We start from the raw sequence: 27,325 nt of genomic DNA, 5'->3' as shown, positions 1-27,325 counted from the left end.
GAAGCTATCGCTAACGCTGTGTTCATGTTGCTAGACTCCGTAAACGTCGCTTCGTCGGTCCGGAGTACACGCCAAAAGAGACCATGAAAACGCCAAAGGCTCCCAGCAGCGCCGAAAGGTTTGAATATTGAGACGTCGTTACCAGGAGCGGCGGCCAGACATCGAGGCAGAATGTCAACAACGCGGCCCCTCCTCGGGATGAGACGAGTCACCGAGCCAACGTGCACCGAGCCGCCGAGCAGCAGGCACCCTGCGCCGGCCGCGAGGCAGCAGACAGAGGCCCTCACTGTGGACGAGTTTACGGTGCTTGAGGATAAGGAAGAGGAGCTGAAATGCGCCAAGCCTCGAGTGGAGCAGGTTTTTAAAGTAAAGTTCACCATAATCGGTCTGTTGGACCCCACGGGGCAGCCGCACGGAAGCAAAACATCAAGGCAGATATGGCTGCAGCTCGGGGGAAACGTAGACGATGTGTCGAAGGCGAAGGTGAGGTCCTGGTTTGCTGTTTAGCTTGCATTTTCCTACTGTAAAGATGGACCTACCAGCCTCTCTGGCAAATAGTTGTATTGTTTCCTAAACAAAAGAGAACGTCAAATAACCACCATGCTGGCAGTAGGCTTCATCTCCATGTCCCTCTTATTATGGCAGACAAACAGGTGTATCAGTGTCCCGTGATTGGCACCAGCCTATGCTGTTTCATCACGCACATCTCAATGGTATATCGTTATTGTCTTAAAAATGTTCTGTTCTGCTTGTGAGGGTTTTTTTTAGTCTCATGTTCAGTGGCAGCACCGCAAAGTCAAAACTTTGTTGAGTTCACAATAATTGTCTTTTCTTTCTTAGCCACCACTGCCTCAGTACAGACGGTTTAATTATTAGACTTGATGACATCACCCGACCCAAATGTATATCACATCAGTCAATGCAAGTCACAGTAGTCATATCGTCCCCAGAATATCCCCACAGTGTTACTGTTGTGGTGTCTGTCTAGACTAAAATGTCATGGCATTTGTTGTTGACAGTTGACTGTCGGCCTGAGAGCGTCACTGGCCCTGAGAATACCAGAAGATGCCATAAACACCGTCATAGACTGGTCACTTCAGTTTCAATATGATTTGAAATTCCATGCTGCGGTTGTTTGTTTGTGTACACTTATTTACATGTTAAAAGCCACAGGATGTCAACAAGGGTGATAACTGAACACTGAATCACAATGCAGCACAGATCAGACGCACAGAAAAAGGTATGGTGGTACTAATAGGCCTATGGGAGGCTTCATTACTGAACCTTAGAATGTTCCACATCATGATGTGGAAGAGCTGGTTCAAATTGGCAGAATACCTTTCACTTTCAAAGACAACTGAAACAAGATGAAAACATGGTGGAACTTAGCCGTGTGTTGTCTTTTGAAAACGTCATTTCAAGCAAGCATACAGTAAATAGACGTTTGATGGGGCGGCAGTGGCGAAGTGGGTAGGGAGTCTGCCTCTGGAGTGCAGGGTCGGAGGTGCGATTCCCCGCCTACCCACATGTCGAAGTGTCCCTGGGCAAGACACTGAACCCCAAATTGCTCCCGATGGTTCAGACAGCGCCTTGCTTGGCAGCTACTGCCATCGGTGTTTGAGTGTATGTATAAAAAATGTGTATTGTGAAGCGCCTTGTGACCCTGGTCTGTGAACGCTATATAAATAAAGCTTACTTACTTACTTAGATGGCTGTGGTATCTGGTGCAGATATTGCAACATATAGTAATCTCCTTTCTTCTTCCATGTTTCTCAATCATGATAGAGTTTCTCTTATTGCACATGCCTTGTTATTAAGGACAGTATATTGGGCAAGTACCGGTAATGCAACCCTGAACCCTCCCTAGTCCCTTCCATATTATACATATTTTCTGGCAGCACACTACCAGCACATACAGGACTTCGGGTCCTGGTAATGTCCATATGGGAAGGTTTGTTGTTGCTGCTGTATTGTAGAATTGTATCTCTGACTTTGATTGATTGGTTGATTGATTTGCTACACTTCAGTTCCAAACACACTTATAGAACACACAGCTCTCGATTTTTAAAAGGAACCCGGGGCTGTGAATGCATTTAAAGGCCTAGATTATACACTACACTTAAAACATGCAAAATAGTAGTCAACATCTGTAGCGTTTCTTTTCTTCTTCGTGTGTGACTTTCCCGTACAAGAGCACATTTCAAATTCACACTTCTGCATCTTGTGTCATGAGTCTGTCCTTTCATGTGTAAGTTGCTCCCCCTGTAACCAGCTGTTCCGAGCTCTGCCAGTCAACCGAGAACGTGTCGTGGAAATGTTCATTTCACTGTTGGTCCCATTCGACGCATGATAAAGATGACACAGGTGTCATAAAAGGCTTTGTGCGTAACCGTACCAAGGGTGTTATGGTTAGGAGATCACTAGCATATTTCCCATAAGAACTTTTCTCACAATGTAGTTTCACAAGAGGACAAGCTGCACATGATTTGGAACTAGTCCTTATACATTTTTCATTTTACCTCAACCTGCTTCTCACAGCATCAGTAAAGTCGGCTGTGGACTTGCATAACGGGCTGAAGAACTGTTTGTTACAGACTTCATTTGGTTTTTGAAGAGGAATCAATGGCAGACAACCATATGTGTGGTTGTTCTACCTGAATATGTCAAATATATGTTTTGTTTTTGTATTGTGCTTGGGCTCTGACTAAACCGAGGGATAGACACTTATAGTATGTGTGGTGAGGTCTCAGAGGCCCCTTTATGTTAAATGTAGCAGTAATGTATGTTGTCAGTAGGGCTGGCCCGAATTATTCGAATATTCGAATACCCGTTCGGAAAATTAGTATTCGGAGCTTAAATTAGTATTCGGAGCTTCGTTTTTTTTTTTTTGTTTTTTTTTTCAAAAAAATGTTTTGCAAGAAGCTAGTACTGCAATATAATGTCATCAAATAATTTTATATTTGGATATAAAAGTTAGTAATATTGTAGCAGTAGTATTGCTCATTTAGGAGGATATTACATCACTAAGTGTCAGAGCGCATCCATTACTTCACCTCCGAGCGCGTAAATCTTCAACAAAATATGCAGATACTGTCAAAATCGGTTCCAGGGAGTATATAGGGATTATTAAAGTTTTTTTTGTTTTTTTGTTTTTTTTTAATTATTATTATTTATTTCTTTATTTTATTTTTTTAATGTTGTTTTTGATGGTGTGTTTTTCTGGAACGAATATTCGAATATTCGCTCGGAAAAACCAACGAATATTCGAAGCCTGAAAAATGGCATTCGGGCCAGCCCTAGTTGTCAGTCTGATTTTGTTTTTGTCCTGTCACATCAATAATATACTTTTTAAACTGGTTTGATATAGGAATGTTGATTTCCTTAGGGCGTAACACAATCCAACCAACATTCAGCCACTCTATACATGACGTGATTCTGACTAGACTGAAGTCTTTACATCTACATGCATCTTGTTTGATTGGTTTGGTGTTTAGTTTGAATTACTAGTCCAGTGTCTAACTGCAAATAGTCAAACGCCAAATGTAGATATTTTCCTCCATTCCACTTCAGCACTTCTTTGATCATGTAGATGCAACAGCCTCTTGCTGTGCACTGCTCCTTTATATAAATTGGAATAAATGGGGATAATTGTTCGGTTTATGGGTGAAATACTGAAATAATATGTCATCAAAGAGCAAGCAAGGAGTATTCGCGTCAAAAACTGAAGTACCACTACACTGGCAAATTATGTTCAGGCAACAAACAAAAAAATGAAGTAAACCTGTAAAAACCTGTTTTTAAAAGGTGGGTTTACTCAATTTACAGCAGAAGCAGATGTTTCCACCACATACATACAATACAGTTGAATGAAATTTTGTTTTTGGTGCACACAACATTGGAAAAAAAAAGAATTGGTTTCCCTACAGACATTTTAACTATACTAAAAACCTGATTTTTATTTTCTATTTAAAGATGCATTCCTAGTCCTACTTATAAAAAATCTACGCCATGGTCTGTTGGTTGTTTAATTTTCGAAAGCCACACCCAAATATATGATCTGGTTCTCCTTCGAGTCTGACATACTTTCTTTCTCTGCTAATGCGTCATCGTTGAGTCATTTTACACTCTCAGTAATCACTCTTTTCTTTCTGTCTTTTTCTTACACATTAACGCTCAAGAAATGTGAGCCAGTATCTGTACGGAAGTTGCTGCTGCAACCACCTGCAGCTGATTCATCTGAACATTTCCCATAGCCAGTAGATTCCCTCAATCTGCTCTACAGGGAGGTCGGAGGTGTTTGTCTGTTCATGTTTCTGAACGCCAGGGCAATTTGAGCAGTTTAGCAGTAGCCCTTGTAAATAGTTTTTTTGCTCTGTCCTAACAGACACATTTTTGGAGCATGTTCCACCAACAGTGTTGTACTGTAGGACTTTAAAGAGCCCTGTTTGGCTCCTGTCATTTTTAACAAATCGTTTTTGGTAGCTAATGTGTGCTTTTGTTAAAGGCCACATTAGTTTTCGCTGCTGAGGTTTTTTTTGTCACGCTGTGAAAATGACTTCTTGTCCAATATAGTAATTTAAAGTAGCTAGCTACAAGAAATGTTTAAACAGTCTCATTTGACCTCTGATGATCATAAATTAACTTTCGTCTTACAGCAAAACGAGACCATCAACGCAAAAGCCTTTTTTATATATAGTTTTATGCCTTTTGTCTTTGCTCAGCCAGTAAAAACACTACCGCTTTTGCCCGAAAGGGAAGCTAGAAATAACACAAACTCACACTAACTTGTAGCTACTTTAAACTGTCTGCCTGTAGTTGTCTTGAAAACGATGCCTTTTTACATTGCCATGGAACTAAAGTACATTTTTCTTTCCTTCTTTTCGTGCAGGAATATGTCAGAGGACTGTGCGACCCTGAACTGCAGAAGGAAGAGCGCTACCCGGTGAACATGCACTGTATCTTTGCAGGAGCGCGGGGCCTCTTCCTGGACAGGCTGATACGGGACACCAGTGCTGAGGTGGTGGTGCCCGAGCCAGGCCGCCTCAGGCTGCTGGGCCGGGCTGAACCCGTAGTCATGGCCCAGAGCAGAGTTCAGCAGTTTGTAGCTCTATTCCAGGTACCAGTACTGATGGTCTGTCATCACACACACAACTGTATCATACTGTAGTCTATGGACAGGTTTTTAGGTGCACCACGAGAACCTGAGAGATGTAGTGGCAGAGAGCTGTGGAGCCACCTTCAGTCTTCTCTTTGGTGTATTGTTGTTGCTGCAACTCTGGTCGTTATGAACAAGAGCTCGACAAATCCTACTGTCAAGTGACAACAAGTCGTCAGGAGGCATTTTAATAATTAATTAAACTTTTCAGTTTTCAAGTTTATGGTCCAAAATAAGCTGTCTCCCTTTTGAAGACATCACCTTGGGCTTTAGGAAATTGTGATTGGCATTGTTTGCCATTTTCTGACGTTAATAGACCATATGATTAATCATTAAATAGACAATTTAATCAGTGGAATAATCGATAATGTCAATTATCATTAGAAAATATTGTAAATAATGACCGTGTGTGTGTGTGTGTGTGTGTGTGTGTGTGTGTGTGTGTGTGTGTGTGTGTGTGTGTGTGTGTGTGTGTGTGTGTGTGTGTGTGTGTGTGTGTGTGTGTGTGTGTGTGTGTGTGTGTGTGTGTGTGTGTGTGTGTGTGTGTGTGTGTGTGTGTGTGTGTGTGTGTGTGTGTGTGTGTGTGTGTGTGTGTTGCATCCAGGAGAAGCGAAGTCTACCGAGTGACAGAGAGCCTGCAGTGAAGCGAGCGTTTAAGGCCTTTGTGGAGGAGAGGGATGATAAATACACCATGGAGCTTCTTCTGCTGCCCAGTGCGCTGAAGGAAGAGCTACTGGGCCTGGCTCATTGCCCCACAAACACATCCTCCCTGGTTAGTGCACATCATTCTTCATATGATTTATTACAGTTACAGCATGACCACTATGTCCAGAGGAAACTCCAAATTCCCTGGAGTGCCTTTGGATAACTGCAGAAACTTTAGAAAACAAAAGAATGGAACTACTGGGTAGTAAGGGTATATATAACCCCCCCCCCCCCCCCCCCCCACATACTTTTATGATCTCTCAATGGCCTGTGAGATTTTAGGTTTCAAATGTGGGTTTTTTCTTTTCCTGCCTGAACCTTAGCTCGACTTCAGGATATGGCCATATATTTACGGCCTGGACGGTGTGTATGAACTGCCAGAGCTCAGCCAAAAATCTACTTATGCTGCTGTAGAGTTAGTTTCGCCATCATTTGCGTAAGGAGTAATAATTCATTTGGGATGAATAAAGAATAGACCTTTGCACATAGTTGTTGTCTTGATGGGGAAAATCTCACCCTGACTAAAATAAATGTACTTCCTGCTCTTATCTGTGGAGCCACAGGTCAGCCCTGAGTGGCCCATGCTAATGATGAAATAAGGGTCATTTTGGTGGGATTTTTTTCTTTTCTTTTATCTTTTTTCTTTTCTATTTTCTGGATATGATGCTAGTATATTGTGGCATACCACAAGCCTATACTATCAGTATGTTGGTCACAGGTGGCCTTTGACATTTGCAGGTGAGATTGATTGTGTGCAAATATTCTTATGTCCTGGTGGAATTCAAAATAGCCACTCTTATGAGCCCCGTCATACAAAATCAACGGTCGGAATGTTCAGCCAATTTGTTGTAATGCAAGATGAAGGCAGAGCTGTACAAAACAGCTATGTATTATGCAATAGTGGTTGATGAGTCGAAAGATAAGACTGAATGCAAACTGGTTGCTGTGTTTGTTCACTATATAAATGATGGAGTGATAAAAGGCGGGGCCGTTGGGACTGTGAAAGCTGCTGGCACGTCAGTAGAGGGGATTTCACAGAAGATTCAAAGTGCCTCAGCCACTGGATTTGGAACCAGCGCTCTGCATGAGTTTCTGCTCTCTGACAGTGCCTCTGTTATGTCAAGAATTAGAGGTGGAGTGTGTGTCATTCACTTTGACCTCCATATTTGGCCCCCACAGCTTCTTGGGATATGTAATCAAGCACATGCGTTGACGATGGGGTTCAGTGGGTGAGGGGCTGATGCTGCTGGATGTCATATTGGAGGAACCTGCTGAAAGCTCAGTATGAAGCGGATGGTATTCTACAGCAGTTTTGGAACCCACCAAAACATTTTTGAATTCTTACTGTTGTGGAACTCAAAATCAGCTTGTGTTGTTCAGATGAGAGTTGGAAATTAAATACCAGATGACACAATGTTCGAATTTCCTTAATAAGATCTTTTATTGTTTGCAAACAAGAATCAGCCTCTACGTTCTCAGAAAGAGCAGACAACTGACTGAAGGGCTACAGCCTCTTCAGCCGTATATAGTAATCATTTATCATACAGACATTATTCTCTGGTGCCACCTAAGTCAAAACATACATACTCTTTCGCAGTTTTTTGTACCTCCAAACCATAACGACCTTCACTATGACATAGGTCAGAACTCTTTGTCAATTAGATTACTTGTATTTAGATTCACAATGACATCTGGCTACATAAAGAAATATACATGATTATTATATTATGATTAATATATTCATTTCCATGACATTACTCACATTTTCTAAACTTAAACTTTTGAATGGAGCATTTTTGCAACCAAAAATGACGGCAGCCTTGTACATGATCTACAAGGGGTCAGTCAGCTTGGAATGCTCAAAGACTGACTGAAGTCCAAAGATATAACCCTGATGGTGACTTCAACAAAGTGAACAGTTTCACAAAGGAGCTTGGCTTTAAGGCCAGGACACACCGGCCCGATAATCGCCGTCGGAGAGTCTGGAGGGGGCGGGGACACAAATCTGTTTGGTGTGTGCCGTGACGTCGGTCGTCGTAGATGTCGTCGGGCTTCTTTTGAGCAGTCTTTCAGCTGGAGCAATTTGATTGGTGGAGGGCTAGCGAATCAGTGAATTTAAATGCGTGTTTTATAATCTGGCATTTATTGGATAGCTGTGTGTGTGTGTGTGTGTGTGTGTGTGTGTGTGTGTGTGTGTGTGTGTGTGTGTGTGTGTGTGTGTGTGTGTGTGTGTGTGTGTGTGTGTGTGTGTGTGTGTGTGTGTGTGTGTGTGTGTGTGTGTGTGTGTGTGTGTGTGTGTGTGTGTGTGTGTGTGTAATGCTAATGTGAAGCCGCAGCCTTAATGCTCTATTTGTTTAACAGTAACTTAACTGCTGCGCGCTGATCTAAAGATAGTGTTTTTTAATATAGAAAGCAGTGTCTCTGGAATTACCGGTGGTGACACAAGTTTATTTTGCTAAAAAAAAATGGCACATTGTCCCGCACAAACGTAGTCTTTGTCCCACATCTGGTGAATTGGGATCTGGTCACCCTACTCGCATGCATCAACCCTTCTTGACTGCTCGACACTCTCTGCTAAAAATGGTGCTCTTTATGGTCCAGAGGTATAAATACGTATTTATATCTATGTTTATGGACTAGACAGCTGTCCCATCATTTCCGGCTTCCGTATTTTTTTGGGCCACAATACAGATTAGCGCCGCCTGCTGTTATGGAGACATTATGTCCCGCGCAAGCACACAGCGTACGGAAACTCAGTAGTTGTCTCGGTGTGTTCTTGGCACTTTTTTGCGACAGGAAGACTGGAGCTGCCTGAAACGGCAGACTCCATTTTCGGGTAGTCGGACCGGTGTGTCCTGGCCTTTACTGTCACATCTTCATATTCAACTCTGCCTACACCTTGTGATGGAAGCCTGTCAAGCCTCAGGCTGGCAGCTTCTCCCCAACAAGCCACCAACGGTGATTGGGCCAATACTATCCCGGCCGTGGAATAAGATTAATACTTTTCATTAATTATGACCATGATGCTGTCCCTGAAGGTGCAAGTTTTTCACTATGTGTGGCTGCATTAAGAACACAGAAGTTCATCGTGTCAGAGTAAAATGTTTTTTTTTTAAGATATTTTTTGGCATTTTTATGCTTTATTGATAGTGTAGAGACAGAGTTGAAATGGGGCAGAGAGGGGAGTGACATGCAGAGAACGACCGCGGGCTGGAATCGAACCCGGGGCTGCTGCTGGCCGAGGCCCATGGGGGGGGGGACCCTACCAACTGAGCTAAGGGCGCCCCCGAGAGTAAGATGTTTGATGTTGGGTTTAGTTTAGGCTGTTTTTGTCTACCGTAATTTTCGGACTATAAGCCGCGACTTTTCCCCCATTTTTTGACCCTGTTATTACACAGCACAGTATATGTGCGCTGCCTTAAGGTTCATTACAGGAGATGCTTATGACACTCACCATTGTCTTTTATATGAAAAGGTTGGGTGGTCTTCTCTTAAAGAGAGACGTGATGCACATTGGCATATTTTTATATATAAAGCCCTGACCGGAAAGCTGCCACTCTATTTGACAACAATGCTGCATATTTCAGATGGGCTTTATCAAACCCGCTCAACTGAAATGCTCATGTTATATGTTCCATACGCCCGGTCTGACCTTGGTAAAACTGCTTTTAGCCACAGTGCCCCTGACTCCTGGAACAGCCTACAACATCAAATTAAAATAAATACACTCATAACTGTTAACCAATTTAAAGTTATTATTTTGAATCAGCCCCACTCCACATGTAACTGTTTTACTTGTTTTAATTAGGCTATTGTTCTGTTTTATTCAATTGATCTGAATGTTTTAATTGTTGTTGTCTCTTTGTAAGCTTGTTGTGTATTCTCATTGTATATTGTGTATCTGTCTCGACGTCATTGTAAAAGAGGGTAACCCTCAATTGATCTTTCGAGAATAAATAAAGGAAAATGAAATGTCTCCTACTATTGCTCTAAATAGTAACACTTGAATATGTTATGCAAATATGCAACTTGTTTGTTGAAATGTTAATAAATGGGAGCTTCCTCAAGCAGCCATCTCTTTTCCGACAATCCCCTCTGTGCACGAACTCTTACATATGGTAATTAAACATTATAACACCTGCGGCTTATAGTCCAGTGCCGCTTATAGTGCGGAAAATACGGTAGTTGCTTTTTCGTTGACATCGTTGTTTAGGTCTGTACATTGTTGCTGTAATTTTTTGAATTATTACAGTTACGCCAGCTAAGTGCATGTTAGAGCCATTTACCTCAAGCATTTCTTCATTATCTGGCAGCAATACAGGTCCTTTGACATTAGTCACACAACAACAAGGCCCATTTTCATTGTTCCTGCTCTACACAACTCACAATTCTAAGTAAACATTTGTGAGACTAAACAAAGCTAGAGACATGAATGTACTCATGAAATATTACAGGGTGTATAAACATAAGAGCACTGCTTCTTTCAGTTTTGATAATGCGTTGACAATTGAAATTTTAAATGGCATTTGAATAGTTTCATCTATTTGATGTAAAATGATTAAACCGCTAATCTAATTGAGAACATTTTATAAAAGCTTCTGTGTGTTTATGTTTAACCATTTAGCAGCCAAATTCAGAGCGAACTATGAAACCAGGATAAAGTTCAAAACAACATAAACAAAATACAGAAAATGACAGAATTATATCTCAAGATCTGGTTTTCGAGAGGAGAACTACGTAGCGCATGCAGGGAAGTAATGGTTTGAGTCATGACCATGGCTAGAGTTCTTTTTCTGGGGGGAAACTCTAACTGTACTTTCCTCTGCATGTTTCCTCAACCAGATGCTTCATGCCAGCGTGGCGGAGGTGGAGCAGGACCGCTCACAGAGTAACACCCCAGTGACAGAGCTCTCCAACCGCATCCTGGACACAAGCTTTGAGGAGAAAGGGACCATGGTAGCGACAGCAGCTTCTGTTAAAGCAACAGCAGCCACAAGCCCCGCTCCGGAGGCTGTCTTGCTCAACGGCACTCGGCCCTCACACAAGCGGCGCTCGTCTGATAGCGAGACGCGCGACACAAAGAGACAATACTCTCTGGAGAGGAGAGAAGAGTCCCCTGAGAGAGCCAGAGACAGGGACAGGGACAGACAGAGGGACAGAGAGGGCAGCCGGGGCAGCAGCTGTAGGTCTAAAACCCCCTCTGCCTCAGCATCCTCCCTCTCCTCTGCAGCTAAAGCTAACACAGTGGTCGGTACCATCATGTTGGACTCCAGTGAGGGAGTCTTGGACGATGGGGAGGCGGTCAGCCCAGAAACTAACCTCCGATGCTTGGTCAATTTCTTCAGGTAAATGCAATGGAAGTTTGACATTTTTTTCAAAGGAATGATTTAGTTCTATACTAGGGGGGATTATGAATGACTTTTTAGTCAAATTATTTAGTTATTGGTCAAATAGAAAAAGGGGAGTTTGACTTTGTATTCATCCTTTTATGTGTTAATAGTAAAGTCAGTTGTGAAGAGAGCATGTAGTTGAAATCACTTTGTCAAAATCAGTGAATATATCCTCCCGATCCCCTGCCTGTACCATGTGCGAACTGAAAACACACACTCAGCCATGAGCCTAGGCTCTGTAACTGGTATGTATACAAAGGGAACATAAACAAAAGGGGCCCACTGTAGCTAGCAACATGCCTGTTTACAGAGCCTAGGCTGTGTATGAACACTGGATTTTTTCTCCAGAATCGCTGGCTCCACTTTTTTTAAAGATAGGTTTACATTTTCAAGGGCTTTCAACAATACTCATATCCCCATATGTACATAGAAAGACTAAACGGTTCAGCTGAACCTGATATGAGGCTCGAGCAGACTGAGTCAAATCACCTTTCTATGTTGATGTGTTTGTAGTACGGTATTTCCTTTGTGTTTCCCCTTTTGTGTTTCTGTGTTTCATTGCTGAGCAGCAGTGGTGGGATAGTAACAAAAAGAGGGAACTTGGGAAAACACTCACTTCATGTGTCTAACTCTGACTGCTGGAACCTTGTCTTAGTTTTTAGCTGAATTTTAGAGCACAGTTATGCACAAAATAATGACTAGGGAGCCCATCTCTTATCCCATTATAAAGGTATTTCATTAACAGCCACTGTAGCTCTGTCAGAGGATGGAGTATTGTTGAAGACAGTCAAAATGTAAACCTATGACTTTACTATTCAACGCCTCTCTCCTTACTGCCAATAGAAACATTGCCCAACCCCTTTTTTATTTATTTTCTTTCCACAGAACAATGGGCTACCAGCAGGAAGTGGTGGAGCGTGTCGTTAAGGAGACGGGACAGACAGAAGACACCTTCCTTATTCTGGAGAAAATCGTGGAGCAAACCAAGCGCGATGACGAGGGCTCGAAGGGCGGGGAAAGAGAGAGACGATTGAACTCTGTGTTTAGCCCAGACACTCCCTCCTCTTCCTCCTCCTCCTCCTCCTCTTCCTCTCACTTCAGAGAGAAGGAGCGTGAGCTGAGCAGAGCGCTAGTTGACCCGGCCCGGGCCAAGGAGAACATTAAGCCCAGTCGCCACGCGGGCAGCAGTAACGGCCTGGGCCACCGGAGGCAGTGCAGCGGCAGTGAGACCAGCACTCGGAAGGTACACACACACACACACACACACACACACACACACACACACACACACACACACACACACACACACACCCACCCTAAACATCAAAACCATAGCTGCTTCTCACTACAACATTAGCTTTTCTTCTTACTTTCATTTGATAAAAACATTTTTTTCTCAGCCGAGCTAAGGGTGTAAGGGCAGGGTGTCATATTGTATCATATATCATATTGTATGAAATGTAAAGCCCACTGAGACAAATGTATTTGTGATTTTGGGCTATACAAATAAAACTGATTTGATTTGATAAAACACCTCCAGGTTTAATGTAGCCAATTGGACTGTGAGATGCTGAAAAGACCAGGGTTTTCCCACAGTGCATTATAGTTAAAGGTGCTCAGAGGAACTTTCATTCATTTGCATTCATTATTGCACCCCCTTTGGACAAAAGCGGTAGTGTTTTTACCATGCCAGCTGTTTTTACTTGATGAGCGTACCCATGACAAAGGCATTTAGAAAAAAATATATAAAAATAGAATTTTTTGCAGTGATGGGCTCGCTTGCTGTTACATGTATTTTAAGATCATCCGAGGGAAAATTAGACTGTTCCTCGTATCACCTTTTTTAATGCGGCCGCCTAGAGTAGACGACGCATTCCATCACGCATTAACTACCGATATCTGCGTATCTACTGTATGCTTGAAATGGGATTAATAATGTTTATTTTTATTTTTAATGGTATCAGAATAATTGTTGGGAAAACCAAGGAGAATCTGAGCCTATAAAATGGAATTGGAGACAGCCCTTTATACAAACAGGTTGATGCCGCTCCTGGGTAGGAAAATCACTTTTCGGGCACATGATAACAACAGCTTCTAAACAAGTTCAAGTATTGAAGTTCCCTAACCTGCCCTCTGCTGTTTGGCTATTTACTTCCTTAAGCTTAAAATAACTCCACAGGGTGTACTGTACATGACCGCGCTGCTTCCAGCTACTGCTCACGTGACACATTCTGCCGTCTGCGTTACTCACTTCCCATCCAGTGATTTGAATCAGTGCATCCTTACTTATTATGACTCACTGTCTTACTGGATCTCAAATATTATTTTGGTCATCACATCACATGCTCTCACTTCACTTCTCATTTTGGCTAATCCAGCTGTCCTCAAAGTAATAAATGAAATAATATGTGCAAAGTAATGTAGGATGTTATTAGAGAAAAAAGTAAAACATTTCAAATCATGTTGACTAATTTGTTTCAAAACCTGCTTCACCAAAGATTTTAAAATGGTATTTACTTGGTAATGGTATCAATTATTGAGCCCACAGCCTTGGCTAATGCATGCTGTGTCGGTCACAAAATCTGCTTTCAGGCGATCACCATCAAGAGGAGCTCTAGTGCTCAAGGAGGAGCAGGGCACTACGAGGTGGTTACCATCGACGATGACGACGAGGTCATCCCCATGAATACCAAGACAGCAGACAGCAGGACGTCGCGGATGATGAGCGTGGCACAGATGGACCAATCAGGATCCAGAACAGACTACTTGTCGCGGGGAGTGGGCGGGCTCTCTCACAGGGACTTCCTGTCCAGGGGAGGGACTCAGACTCTGGGAGGATCAGTGAAGGTTGAGACTGTGACGGCACTGCGCAGTACGCCTCAGTGGCTAGCTGCCTCCTTAGCATCCACCCCCAGTGTAGGTATTACCTCAAAGTCCCCTTCCATGTATTTTGTTACTATAGCTCAGTGGTTCTCAAAGTGTGGGGCGCGCCCCACCGGTGGGGAATAGAGACATGACAGGTGGGGCGCAACGACTGGGATGAATATGTGTCCACATCCGTGTCGCATAGTTTTTAGAAATATTTTTATATGTTTGTTTTTTTACCGTTTCCCAGCGTGAGTTGGAGGAGTGGAGGAGAGCCCCTGCTATTCCCCTTCTTCAATTAACACATACAAACCATAATAACATGGATAGAACAGAAGCCGAAATCATCGGTTCAGCGCGCGGGCCAGGCGCAATCACTAATAAACAGTGTGGCGCCAGATGCGCAATGGACACACTGTGTCATTCACTGGGAGGCGCCGCTAGCGTCAAGGCAGCTCATCCCCGAACTAAACAAAGTTTTGACAGAGGTTGTGAGTGTGCTCAATTTCATCAAAACCCGACCGATGAAAGCGTGATTGTTCTCCGCACTTTGTGAGGAGATAAGAGCTGATAACACACACACACACACACTCTGATCATACAGCTGGGCTCACAATGAGTCAAGGTGTTGTAGCGCGTCTTTGAGTTCAGAGCAGAGATTTGTCTCTTTTCTTCATAGACTGCATATAAAAGTGTTGTAGGCCTACCTTCAACTGTCTTACCTTCAAACTCCTCCAACTCAGTCTCGTATAGTTAAAAAAAAACTGTCAGCTGCTGCTGCATCAGACGGTGTGCAGTCGGGCTCGGAGTCCGAGTCGGCACCGTGCGCATCAACAGTCATTCAAAGCAGCGGTAGTAATCACACAACCGGACGGTGGAGAAAGTCCCGTCAGTTAAAAATAGTAATCCAGTTTTCAAATCCACGTTAAAATCGGCAGGATATAGAGCTAGTTAGCTTAAAAAAAAGTTGCTAACGGTGTCAAATGTGTTGTGTTCAGGTCGGCTCGGTAATATTAGGCAAATGTCTATAAAAGGTCATCATGGTGTGTTCAAATGTAACACAAAAAAAAATGTAGTTTTCCGCGAGAAACTTGAATAATATGGTTTTGGTGAAAAACTTGTTTTCCCAGCAATATAAAATAGATAGTAATTATGGAATTATGACCTGTTTAACGTCCTATCTTGAGCTCTGATCATCTTATAGGCAATTAAAGCAATAATACCAGTTCTCTTTCAACAAAATAATAGAAAAGTATCGATAGTGGTATCGATAAGGACTCAAATTGTTAAAGAGACTCGATAATGATATCGATATCAATAAAAAGTAGTGATCTCCATCCCTACTTGAGATGCAGTATTGAGCCTTCAGCCCTATATTGAAAATATGTGCAGTGCAAAACAGGCTCATTGCAGCCACCAATGTAGGCCTAAGACTCACATACTGACTTGCTCATTGTTTATGACAATTTTTTGGGCTCAGATTGCAAAGTAATTCAATACATTTTAAACTTTTAAGCCTGACCTATTTAGTTACTATGTTGTTGACGCAATCGGGGAACGGTGGGGCTCGAAAATATCCCCATCTCCAAAGTGGGGAATTACAAAAAAAGTTTGAGAACCACTGCTATAGCTGTTTGTGTTCACATTATTGTGCTGAATATAGGGGTGTTTCTCCATTTTAAATCTGAGTTTAAGATTCAGTGAATAAAGAGACCTCTTGCGTCCAACAAACTATTTTCATGTTCATATGTTTGATACAGATGTTTTTCTATTATCATTAATAATAATAATAATAATAATAATGATTATATTACTTTTTTACATGTATGAAAAGCTATAATAATCATATTTTCAGTTTTTGTTTCATGTTAATAGGGTAAGCCTCCTAGGCTCATGCTTAAATTGTTTCATATATCTTGGGAAAGGCATAGAATTTGACAAAGCACCAGTCGCGGAATTAGACGGATTTAGATCATGTATCGACTAGATGTTTAGAATCAGTTGTAGTTCTGAAGAAAATCAAATGAAAGAAATGTTAAGTTGATTTGTTTGTCATACAAAGAGCTGAGCTGGTAGGCCACACAACAGTGTTACTATTGTAGGCAGAGAGGACTTTACTCCGGCAAACAAATGCTGGAACTCTCGTACAAATCAATACGGGTATTAAAGTACATTTTATGATGTTAAAAAGGCTGTTTACCATATCGCTGCATTAGTGTCATGAGTCATCTCCTTGTCTTTCTTAATGTTAAATGGATTGTCGTCCTCAGTCAGCTCAGCCTATCAGCCGGCCCTCAGCCTGTCCCTACCAGACCATCAGTCACATGGGCTTCCAGGGTGTTGGAGGGAGGACCCCTCCTGCTAACGACCCCCCCGCGCCCCCGGTGACGGGTCTGGCTCGTTTCCACCAGTCCCTAAGGACTCCCTACGCCCTCAAGCTGCCCAACGAGCCCGGACGACCAGAGCTCAGGCACATCATCATAGACGGCAGCAACGTGGCTATGGCGTGAGTCTGCAACACACACACACACAAACACACACATAACCAAATAATAAACATGATAAGCTAATTTGCTGTGGATTCCAATTAGCAGAGAAATATGGGTTCATTCGATATATCTTCACTTCAGCATCTATCACACTTTGTAATCGGATTTCGGCCTGACAGCATTTAGGGTTTTTTTTTTTTGCCATATCAGTTTGCATAGACATGTTAACAAGGCTTTTACTATTACCAGTGGCCTAGTTGAGAATATGATGATGAATTTTTAGAACATTCATCAGTTCTTCAGAACATTATAAAGACAAAATAACTTTTCATAGCATTTTCAGATCTTTTATTACTGGTTTCAGTGTAAAGACAAGAGACTTGTAGCTCATGTGATGACATTTATAATACCAACATTTAGCGTTAATGACCAGAAGTGACACCAATATCCTACCTGTAGAGAACGCACCACGTCTTTTTCCTTTTTCACATGAAGCCATCACTTTAACCATCAGCATAGCCATCATCATCATCAGTGACGGTCACACTCATACTGTCAAACTAAGTGAACCATCTGTTACAGTGTGTAGGTTGCAGCAATAACCCTTTTTTGTGTAGGTGCACCCAATGTGCACTCCACACATTCACGTAGTGTTGCGTCACCTGTCGTGTGAGTGTGTGTTTTTGTGCCCAACAAAGTGAAAAAGGAGGAGTAACAATATGACATTGATCGGCGTGGGTGTTACTATGGGGGTGTGTTTGGGAAGAAAGGCCCTTTCTAGTAAAAAGTATGAGTTTGTAGTTTCTGTTTTATCCACACATTGTGCAGCAAAGGGGGACTGTGATGTACTTGTGTGTGTCACACAAGTATGGATGGAGCACGTACCAGTACTATTTTATTCTCACTCAAGCTCATGATTTCACGCTTTGCAACCGCTTCCTTTCACGTTCTGTGTCACTCCCCCTCTTCTCCCCTCTTTACCAGAAGTATGCAAAAGCAGAAAAACACAGGTCACCTCTGACTCCACAGCTGTCCAACAGGATGAAAGCTGCCTAAGAGTTTTGAGGAACACAATTATAAATCTGTTCAAGCTAGAGTGTGTAAGTTTTTCATGTAAAAGAATGTCGGTTACATTCAAGCCATTGCCAAATAGTTGAAACAATGTTGAACAAGCCTATAAACTCCTCAAAACTCTCTCTGTATTTTCTCAGTATTGCAGCGTTTCCAAACTGTTGTCGCGCCCCAACACTGTCGCAGGAGCTCAGAAAAATCCAAAGTTGAACCCAAGAAATGTTTCAGTTGTTGATTCTACTGCTACTTGCTACTGCTAAGAAAAAACCCAGACATACAGGAGAACGAATAAAATCCATGTGTGATTATGGAAGGCTTAAGTTACCTCATGTAGATGCACCGACAGTGTTGTAATAATTACTCATGGGGCCGAGAGAAGTTACGCACTATAGCTTTAAAACCACAGTGCTTACTGAAGAAAAAAATTATTGATTTCTAAATCCAATTGTTTTATTTTTTTGGGTTTTTTTTTTGTCATTTTTTTATGCTTTATTGATAGTGTAGAGACAGAGTTGAAATGGGGCAGAGAGGGGAGTGACACGCAGAGAACGACCGCGGGCTGGAATCGAACCCGGGTCCGCTGCTGGCCGAGGCCCATGGGGGGGACGCCCTACCAATTGAGCTAAGGGCGCCCCCCCCCCCATAAATCCAATTGTTTGTAGGGTTTAGTTTAGTTTTTTCTTTCATAAAAAGCTGCATTGACCCATCTGTCTAGAGGCTCAGGATATGTTGTCATTCCTCAAAGGTTATTAGGTGATGTCAACTTATTCTAACGAGCTCCAAGATGCTTTCCCTTGGCGCTTTGCGTCCAGGTCTCCACAGTGATTTCACCCTTTGCATAACCTGTTCTTGCTGTGTGGTGTCATTCCTCACTTTCTCTTTCAACAGTCGCTGGAACTTCCCCTTGAGTCGGCATTGCAGCTCTGACCGCAAGCTGAAAATGATCTGTTCGTATGTGTGTTTCTGACTGTCGGTCTTGTGCTGAACTGCATTTGCTGTCCCAATAGTTAATAATACGTCACATGTACTGGGAGAGTGAGTGTGCAATAGAGCTGTTGAGTTTCTAAAGGTGAAAACACTTCAGTACTATCGGCATGAAAATGTAGGTCAGGTCAGACACTTCACCAATATCAAATCTGTCTCATTTAAACTTTCCTTAACTTTCTTGTCTACTCACTTTCATTTGTGATTATCCGCTTTATCCACGTTATCATCAACATTAAGATTGCAGTGATTGTTTTAATATGGATCACGTTGAGGCCAATACTAAATGTGGATTCTTTTTCTATGATCAGCCGTGCTAGCAGCTAAACATGCTAACCTAAGCTTATTGCAGCCCCTTTTTGTACTAGGGTCTTTATTGTTTGGTTAAACCTACATCACTCTGCTGGAGACCTGTTTAATATACAGTGTCCCACCACTGTGTATAAGAGGCATCCACACAGACTGTTGTGTACTGCTTCACCACAGCTCATGTGAGGCCGGGTTGCTGATCTAGATAAATAAACCCAGTGTGCTGGGAAGTTTCCAGTGAAGACACAACTGACAGACGTTCACATTACAAGGAGAAAAAACCAATGACCTGCAGCCCCATTCATATTCATGTAGAGCAGTCGTTTTCATTATTTCTTGAACAGTTCTTATGGAAACATGGCAGTGATGATCTACCAAACTAGGAGAAAGCACCAACATTATTGGTATGGTTATGCATAAAGCATGTCTGCAGACTGAAATGAACATTTCTATTATATTCTCGGTTGACTGGCAGAGCTTAGAGCAGCTGGGTACAGGGGGAGCAACTTACGCATAAAAGGACAGACACATGACACAAGATGCATCCCAATTTGAAATCAAAGCCTTGCTGATGATGTTGCTTGTGTTTTTGGGTCTGCTGCAGCCTACAGCAGCAGCTTCCTGCTGAGTGAGGCTGGCTGCTCTCATGTCTGTTGAGGGTTGCTTGTTTGTGTTGTTTTGTGGTTTTTCTCTCCTAGCTTTCTATTTGTTGTTTTTACAGCAGCCTGACGCGCGTAAACAGTCCATGCACGTCACCACCAACAATCTGAGTCAGCTTATGGTGTTACGTGCAGAGTGTGTTTGGGTGCTGTTTTGTATTGAGTTCATCAGTCAATAATGTCTGTGTCCATGGAGACATTTATCACCAGTTAGGCATTCAGTGGTGTCCTGCTAATATTTTTGTAATATTCTGAATGTTTGTCACTTGGTGACATCATTAAGACGTGAGATTTCAGCACTCGCAGCACTGCCCTATTGGCCTAATTGTGTAGTTTTTAATAGTTTTCTTTCTTATTCTTATTCTACATTGCCCAGAGGGGCTAAATGTAACAACAGCGTGGAGGATTTCTCTTGTAGTGACAAATGAATGGACAGATCCAACTCTTTGGACTGAATAGAAAACCCCAATCAAGCTTATCTTCTGATTGAAGAAGAAATTCTATTTCATAGTTCTATTTTAGTTCCTTTTCAAATCTGCATTCCTCACTAGAATTGTTACTGTTTTGTTGTTTTTCTTGCAGTCTTTTTAAAGTGCTTACATGGGGCTCTGCAGTCAGATGTTTGTCTATGCCTAGTCATATCATAGGAAACCTTGTGTGCAACACTAAGACGGTCTTCTTTACTTCAAACCTCATTCATACCATTTGCTTCAGTAATGCGGACGATGCAAACTGTAGAGGACTTATTCTGGATTAATCTTCATCTTCTTCCTCCTTCTCCCTGTCCTCTCCAGTCACGGCCTCAACCGGTTCTTCTCCTGTCGAGGGATATCATTGGCTGTGGAGACCTTCTGGAGGCGGGGCCACAGGGAGATCACTGTCTTTGTCCCTCAGTGGCGTCAGAAGAGAGACAGACTCACTACAGGTACATTGTGCACAAGAAAGTCTTCAAACCATTGACAAGAACTTTTCATCCAATCCACATGCATTTTGGAGTATGTGGAATGAGAACAATACGGTGTGACTTTATATGACATTAATATACTGTTATTGTATTACAGAACAACATTTCCTAAATCAGCTAGAGGACCTGAGACTGCTTTCCTTCACTCCCTCCAGAGAGGTCTGTGGCAAGAGGATATCCTCACATGACGACAGGTAAACACACACACACATCTCTCAGGAGCGAATCCATCCAGTTTTAATTCTTTATATCTAGACAGGGAATGTTGCACACACACCAGAGAAGCAGTGGGGAAACCCATGCTCCTCCAGACCCAGTAGATTACAACCTCTCTGTTATCTCTGGGTATTTTGGTTCCATTATGAACAGAAATATACACTCACCAGCAACTTGATTACACTGGTTCAATTTCTTGTGAACACATATAACTTATCAGTCAATCACATGGCAGCAACTCAATGCATTTAGGCATGTAGACGTGTTCAAGACAACTTATTGAGGTTGAAACCGAGCAACAGAATGGGGAAGAAAGGGGTTTTAAGTGACTTTGAACATAGCAGTGTTGATGGTGCCATTGGGGCTGTTCTGAGTATTTCAGAAACTGCTGATCTACTGGGATTTTCACTCTAAACCATCTCTAGGGTTGTCTCTAGTGAGCGGCATTTGTGTGGACGGAAATGCCTTGTTTATGTCAGAGATCAGAGGAGGTTGGGCAGACTGGCTCAAGATGATAGAAAGGCAACAGTAACTCAAACAACCACTCGTTACAACCAGGGTATGCAGAATACCATCTCTGAACGCAAAACACGACCAACCTTGAAGAAGATGGGCTACAGCAACAGAAGACCCCAGCCGGTGCCACTCCTGTCAGCTAAAAACAGGAAACAAAGGCGACAATTCGCACAGGATCACCAATATTGGACAATAGCGCATTGGAAAAAATCTTGTCTGGCTGATGTGTCTCGATTTCAGTTGCGAAATTCAGATGGTAGGGTCAGAATTTGGCGTAAACAACATGAAAGTATGGATCCATCCTGCCGTGCACCATCAACTATGCCTCATTCAAAGTCACTTAAATCCCCTTTCTTCCCCATTCTGAGGCTCGGTTTTAACTACATGCCTAAATGCATTGAGTTGCTGCCATGTGATTGGCTGATTAGCTTTTTGTTTTTACAAGTAATTGAACAGGCATACCTAATAAAGTGGCCGGTGAGTGTACACTCTCATCACTAACTACAGTCCGACTGTATTTTCATACTCAGAGATGAGTAATCTTACTCATTGGAGAACAGATTCCACAGATGTCTGGTATAAAGTGCTCTACCATGATTCCAAATACTGCTTGAATGCTGTGTTGTGTGAATTATGGAAGTTCTAAGCCATTATGACTTTTAAAAGCCAGATCCCTCTGCAGCTTAAAATTGATGTCTATATAATTCCTCACAGAAGTATTAGGTCATTTTGTATATGGGGTTGGTGAAAAATTAACCAACTTACAAAAGTCCTATCTGTAGCACTAGCAGTGGATTCCCCTTTTTGGACTGCGTATAAGCTTCCGACCTTTGAACCCAGGGAAAATGTGTCTCATCCTCTGTCTGTCTGTCTGTCTGTCTGTCTGTCTGTCTGTCTGTCTGTCTGTGTGTGTGTGTGTGTGTGTGTGTGTGTGTGTGTGTGTGTGTGTGTGTGTGTGTGTGTGTGTGTGTGTGTGTGTGTGTGTGTGTGTGTGTGTGTGTGTGTGTGTGTGTGTGTGTGTGTGTGTGTGTGTGTCAGGTTCTTGCTCCACCTTGCAGAAAAAACTGACGGCATCATTGTAACCAACGACAACCTGAGGGACTTTGTCGACACCTCGGACACCTGGCGCAGGATCATTCAAGAGAGGTGACGGTGCATTCACAGCTCACTCATTTACTTATTGCTCCATTACCTCAACACAATAGTGGAAAGTCCGCCATGGCACAATGCCAGCCTGATGACGCATGTTAAAGCTAGAGTTGATCATTTTTTCACTGTAATATTTGGCAAAACTGTCATTATAGCCATTCAGCTATATGTAGGTGAAGTGGTCTGAAAATATTTTTTCATCACTTTGCTCCCCCCTGCCTCTGTGTGCAGCTTTAAGGAGCAGCTATTATGCTTTTTCTTCTTTTCTGACCTATAAATGCTGTTATAATGTTATACAGTCATGCTTAATGATACCAAAGTGTCAGATAATGACATACATGCATTTTAGACAAATTCCCTGCTTACTGTCTGGGGTGGCTGCAGGTGGCTGTGCACAGCCTCAACACTCCGATGCAGTTCGCGGCAGCCTACTGTCTAGATTCCGGAGTTTATCTACGTAGATAAAGCGGATTTTCCATGTATGGTCATGCTGCTGAACACTCAGACATGCCTCTGTCCCCCCCTCCCTGCTCACACTGCAGTCAGCTCAGTGTAATGTGAAACTAGGGGGCGTGCCTGTTGCTATGCAGTTATCTGCCGTCTCTGATTGGCCAGGTTCAAACAGAGTGCAGAGGGACAGAGCGTTTTTGCAGAGGCTAAACTGCAGTACCAAAGTTAGACTGTAAAATGGCATACTAGTTCCTCTTTACGGATGTAGTTCATATTTGATGAATGTTTCTTTACATTTACCATTACCGCTCTAAAGAATGTATGAGCAAATTAGCATTCACGAGGGGGAAAAAAGTTGTAGCACACTCGGAGGTATTGTTTGACTGACAAATGTGTAAGAAATGTCTCTTTATTTGTAAGATCACATGCAAATCAAATTTCAGCTATAATGATTTGCGCATTCATTTTGATTTTTCGTTGATTCATAAGAATTTAAAATTGCTAGGACAATTATAGCAACTCACTGCAATGAATTATAAACAAGTTTTAAGGGGGTTAGGATCAAAAGCTGTTTTCTTTGTAGTTTTGTGGTATAAAATTATTAGGATGTGTCGCCCTCTTTTGGTTGTTGTGCAGCTCACGTCGGAACTTCATTTTTTGGTTCAGAAAACACAGTTATTTTGGTGTAGATGTTTGTAATAGTATACTGGCAATCCAGCAGTGTAAAAATCACATGTTCATGTTAGGTGTATTGTATCTATATGTTACTTCTAAGTTATCGATGGATAAGCTAAGTAGCTGTACATTGGTTTGCTAAAATGTATGATTTGTTGCAAAAGCAAAAGGATAGACTTGTGGAAGGACTAGTTAAATGGCAAATAGAAGTTAATAATCCCCTAATCTGAATATATTTCTTTCCTTTTCACCAACAGGTTGCTTCAGTTTACTTTTGTTGAGGACCACTTCATGATCCCTGATGACCCTCTAGGGAGACATGGACCTCATCTAGACGTTTTCCTGCGTAAAGACAACTGGTATGACATGTGTCTTTTTGGGATAGTTACATTCATATGCTGATTTAAAGGTGGAGTCAGTGATTCTGGAGAACACTTGTTGACTAAATAACTTTTTGTCAAAATCAGTGAATATTGATTGATAAATATGCCTGACTTTTTTCAGATCACTTCTATCATCTGAAAAAAGATGATAACTTACTCCCCAAATTACATAATTAGAATGATTTTGTGGATTTAGGTTTACAGGGGCTTTAATACACAGCCTATGCTCTGTAAACTGGCATGACGCTAGCTATGGTGGGCCCCTCTGTTTACATAATGGATTGGATTTATATAGCGCTTTTCAAGGCACTCAAAGCACTTTACAGGGTTCCAGGTTCCATTCATTCACACACAGTCATACTGGTGGTGGTAAACTACGATAGTAGCCACAGCTGCCCTGGGGCAGACTGACGGAAGCGTGGCTGCCATTCAGCGCCTACGGCCCCTCCGACCACCACCTCAAACATACAGCAGTCATACACATTCACACATACCCGTTTACAAAGCCTATGCTGTGTATTAACACTGCCTTTACAGACAGGAAGCAGATCGTGAGGAGATATTCACTGATATTGACAAAGTGATTTTGACAACAAGCGTTCTCCAGAATCGTTGACTCCACCTTAAATTAAAGTTGAACTATTACTGTCTTCTTAGTGGCAGTAAACCCACTGGCCTGTTCTCCATAGCATTCTTTTTCACATTCTGCGTCTCTCTTACCTTCCAGGAGGCTTCCGGTAACCCCTCCCCCTCTGAGACCCCCAGATTTGCGGCCGTCGTGTCAGCAGCCTCAGCAGCAGCCTCTGTACGTCCAGGCCCTGCACTCTGCTCCTCGGCCCCCTGCCTCCTCCACGCCGCGGGGGCCGCCTGCCTCGCTGATGGGCTTTCCCTCCTCCGCTCACTGGCCCAGCTCTGGTCCTCCTGAATGGCACGCTCCCCGCCGCTCCCCCTCCCCCTCTCCCTCTCCCTCTCCCTCTCCCCCTCCACAGCGCTCGCCGGGGGAGACGTCGGAGCTCAAGAGGAAGCTCTACGACATCTTCCCCGAGCAGAAGCAACGCATAGATCGCATCCTCAGCGACAACCCCTACATGAGAGACCTCAACGCCCTGTCTGGGCTGCTGCTGGGATGAACAACAAGTGTACATGTGTCAGCCATTACAAATAATTTATTTGACCGTTTATTCCAGCCTGGAGGACATGGAACCTTTTTCTTTTCTTTTTTTTATTATTATTACATTACATAAAGACTGATCTTCAAACTAGCTGCTATTGGCAACAAAAAAAGTATTTTTTTGAATGATATTTTTTTCTCCCCACCTCCTTTGCTCTCAAATTACACTGGTGTCTACAGAAGCCAAATGTTAACAAACGGCCTTATATTTTAAGCAGCAAAGTGTGTCTAGATCATATGTTAATAAATCATTGCAGATACTGAACAGCGGTCAAGAGGTTCCTTGAATGTTGGACTATCACTTGGAGAAAATGTTTTGGACCAAGAACAGTGAACTGGTTGTTCAATGGTTTAAACATTGTTTACCATCAGACTTTTACACCTCTCTGAGTACACAAGGTCTGAGCTTTTTATGGGTACGATGTGGGACATTGACAGGTTTCGCATGTTTTGATTTTTTCAACGTATTAGTTAGTTCTAGAACAGGGTGTATTCACTGTCTGGTAGTACCAGGTTATTCAACTAGATCAGCAGTTTCAGCAGTTTGGAATTGTTTGAGTGCTGCGTGCCGAGGTAACACAGATCTTTTCCTTTTCCTTGACAGTGTACTTTCAGACACTAGCTTTTGCATCATGAAACCACTATTAGTGACCGCTAATGCTGGACAGAAATACCCAAAAGGCCATTTTTGGACATTAGACTCAACTTTTTTTTCCGTTTTTTGCTGCTAACAGCATTAAAGAAAACACCTTTTAACCATGTGTGAGGCTGTATAAATGGGCAGTTATGACAATGTGTAATATTCTTATTATTTCAGATTGAGCTCGCTATACATATATATATATATATAAATATATATTTTTATACAGGCTGAATTAACCCTAATTGAAGCAACACTGCCCATTTCCATCCCTTCAAACTGTTACCTGTATATTCTGGCTAATTATCTCTGGCCTCAATCCAGAGGATGTTTTACACTACCAATTCTTCCTAAAATGTTCAAACAAGAAACTGTTTTTCCCCCAGATTGTTAATACAAACGTTTACATTACTAAATCATTTCATTGTTTGGAAGCAATTGGCTCTGTCATCAGAAGGAAATGATAAAGAATATGAGGTATAATTACTGTAACCCGTTCCCCCAATCACAGACATAGTCTCTGTTTGCTTCTCCAATCTGTTGTTTTATAAATGATTTCTGAAAAGCTGTTGCCAGAATCGGTTGTTCACGTTAGATTGACTGTTAAACTGTGTGTTCACTCAGGAGGATGCAGTCACTCATTCTAGCCTTTTGTTTTGAGATAATAATAATAACAACAGTACATCTGTCAGTCCATCTTGCTTTGGATGGAAACAAACACTGAAGAGTTTGGAAGAAATCCTCTATTGGTTAAATACAGAAGCTGAGAGCAACCATTCCACCAAGTTTTTACATATTCTGTCCTGGTTTACTTGTGATCACCAGATAACAAAGCTCGTTTCCACTTCTTACTTCTAATATTATAGGCCGTTATCTCAGGTTGATGAGTTCATTCACTTGTGAGGTAATCACCCTATCACAACAAAAGGTTGTTTCAACTTATGTTCATGACCTCATGTTAACACAAGATAACTTATGATCACGGCATAACCAGCTTTGTTATCTCATGGTCACAAAATAGTGGAATAAATAATAAATATACGGCCACTCTGGGCCTTCCGTAGTTAAGTTAATTGACCCACATTCATTTAAAATCACACACCATACTTTTGATCACCAAAAACTTGTAAAGACGACAGATTTACATTTGTAATTAGTGTTTAATAGATACATTTAATGCACTGAAGCTAAATGACGGTGTAGTGGGTGAAACAAGTTTTCATTGATGAATCTTCAGAAAGAATATGGTGTTTTTTTCTTACACTCGTACAGCCAGAGGATGTGGGCCGCCGCTTGCATATTTGATGTGCATCTGAGTTTTGTAATATACAACAATTTATTTCCTTGTAATGAAAGAATATCTGCACAAAAAATATACAAGGTGTCAAAATATAAGTTTAGTTGTATTTGCTCTGTTGTTGTAAGGGTTACTGAAGGATTATTTTTTTTTTTGGTCTCTCATGTTTGTATTATAATTCTGTGAATATGGATTTATTTTTTGTAAATACAAGCATTTTTGGCTACGGTGCACATA

The 27,325-nt window shown here is 42.1% G+C and overlaps 1 protein-coding gene across 1 annotated transcript; it reads left to right on the top strand.

The window, feature by feature from the left end:
• Window positions 1-27,325, top strand: n4bp1 (nedd4 binding protein 1). Its single transcript, XM_080027595.1, has 12 exons — window positions 1-483; window positions 4,889-5,116; window positions 5,760-5,927; window positions 10,703-11,205; window positions 12,136-12,493; window positions 13,843-14,166; window positions 16,386-16,621; window positions 20,422-20,552; window positions 20,689-20,785; window positions 22,362-22,469; window positions 23,855-23,956; window positions 24,708-27,325. The coding sequence occupies exons 1-12, from the start codon at window positions 172-174 to the stop codon at window positions 25,108-25,110; spliced, it is 2,970 nt and encodes a 989-aa protein (XP_079883721.1). The 5' UTR covers window positions 1-171; the 3' UTR covers window positions 25,111-27,325.

The sequence above is a fragment of the Ammodytes marinus genome (genome assembly GCF_949987685.1).
Source record: "Ammodytes marinus genome assembly, chromosome: 5".
Lineage (NCBI taxonomy): Eukaryota > Metazoa > Chordata > Actinopteri > Uranoscopiformes > Ammodytidae > Ammodytes > Ammodytes marinus.
The sequence above is the reverse complement of the archived record's forward strand: the minus strand, read 5'-3'. Positions and strand labels throughout refer to the sequence as shown.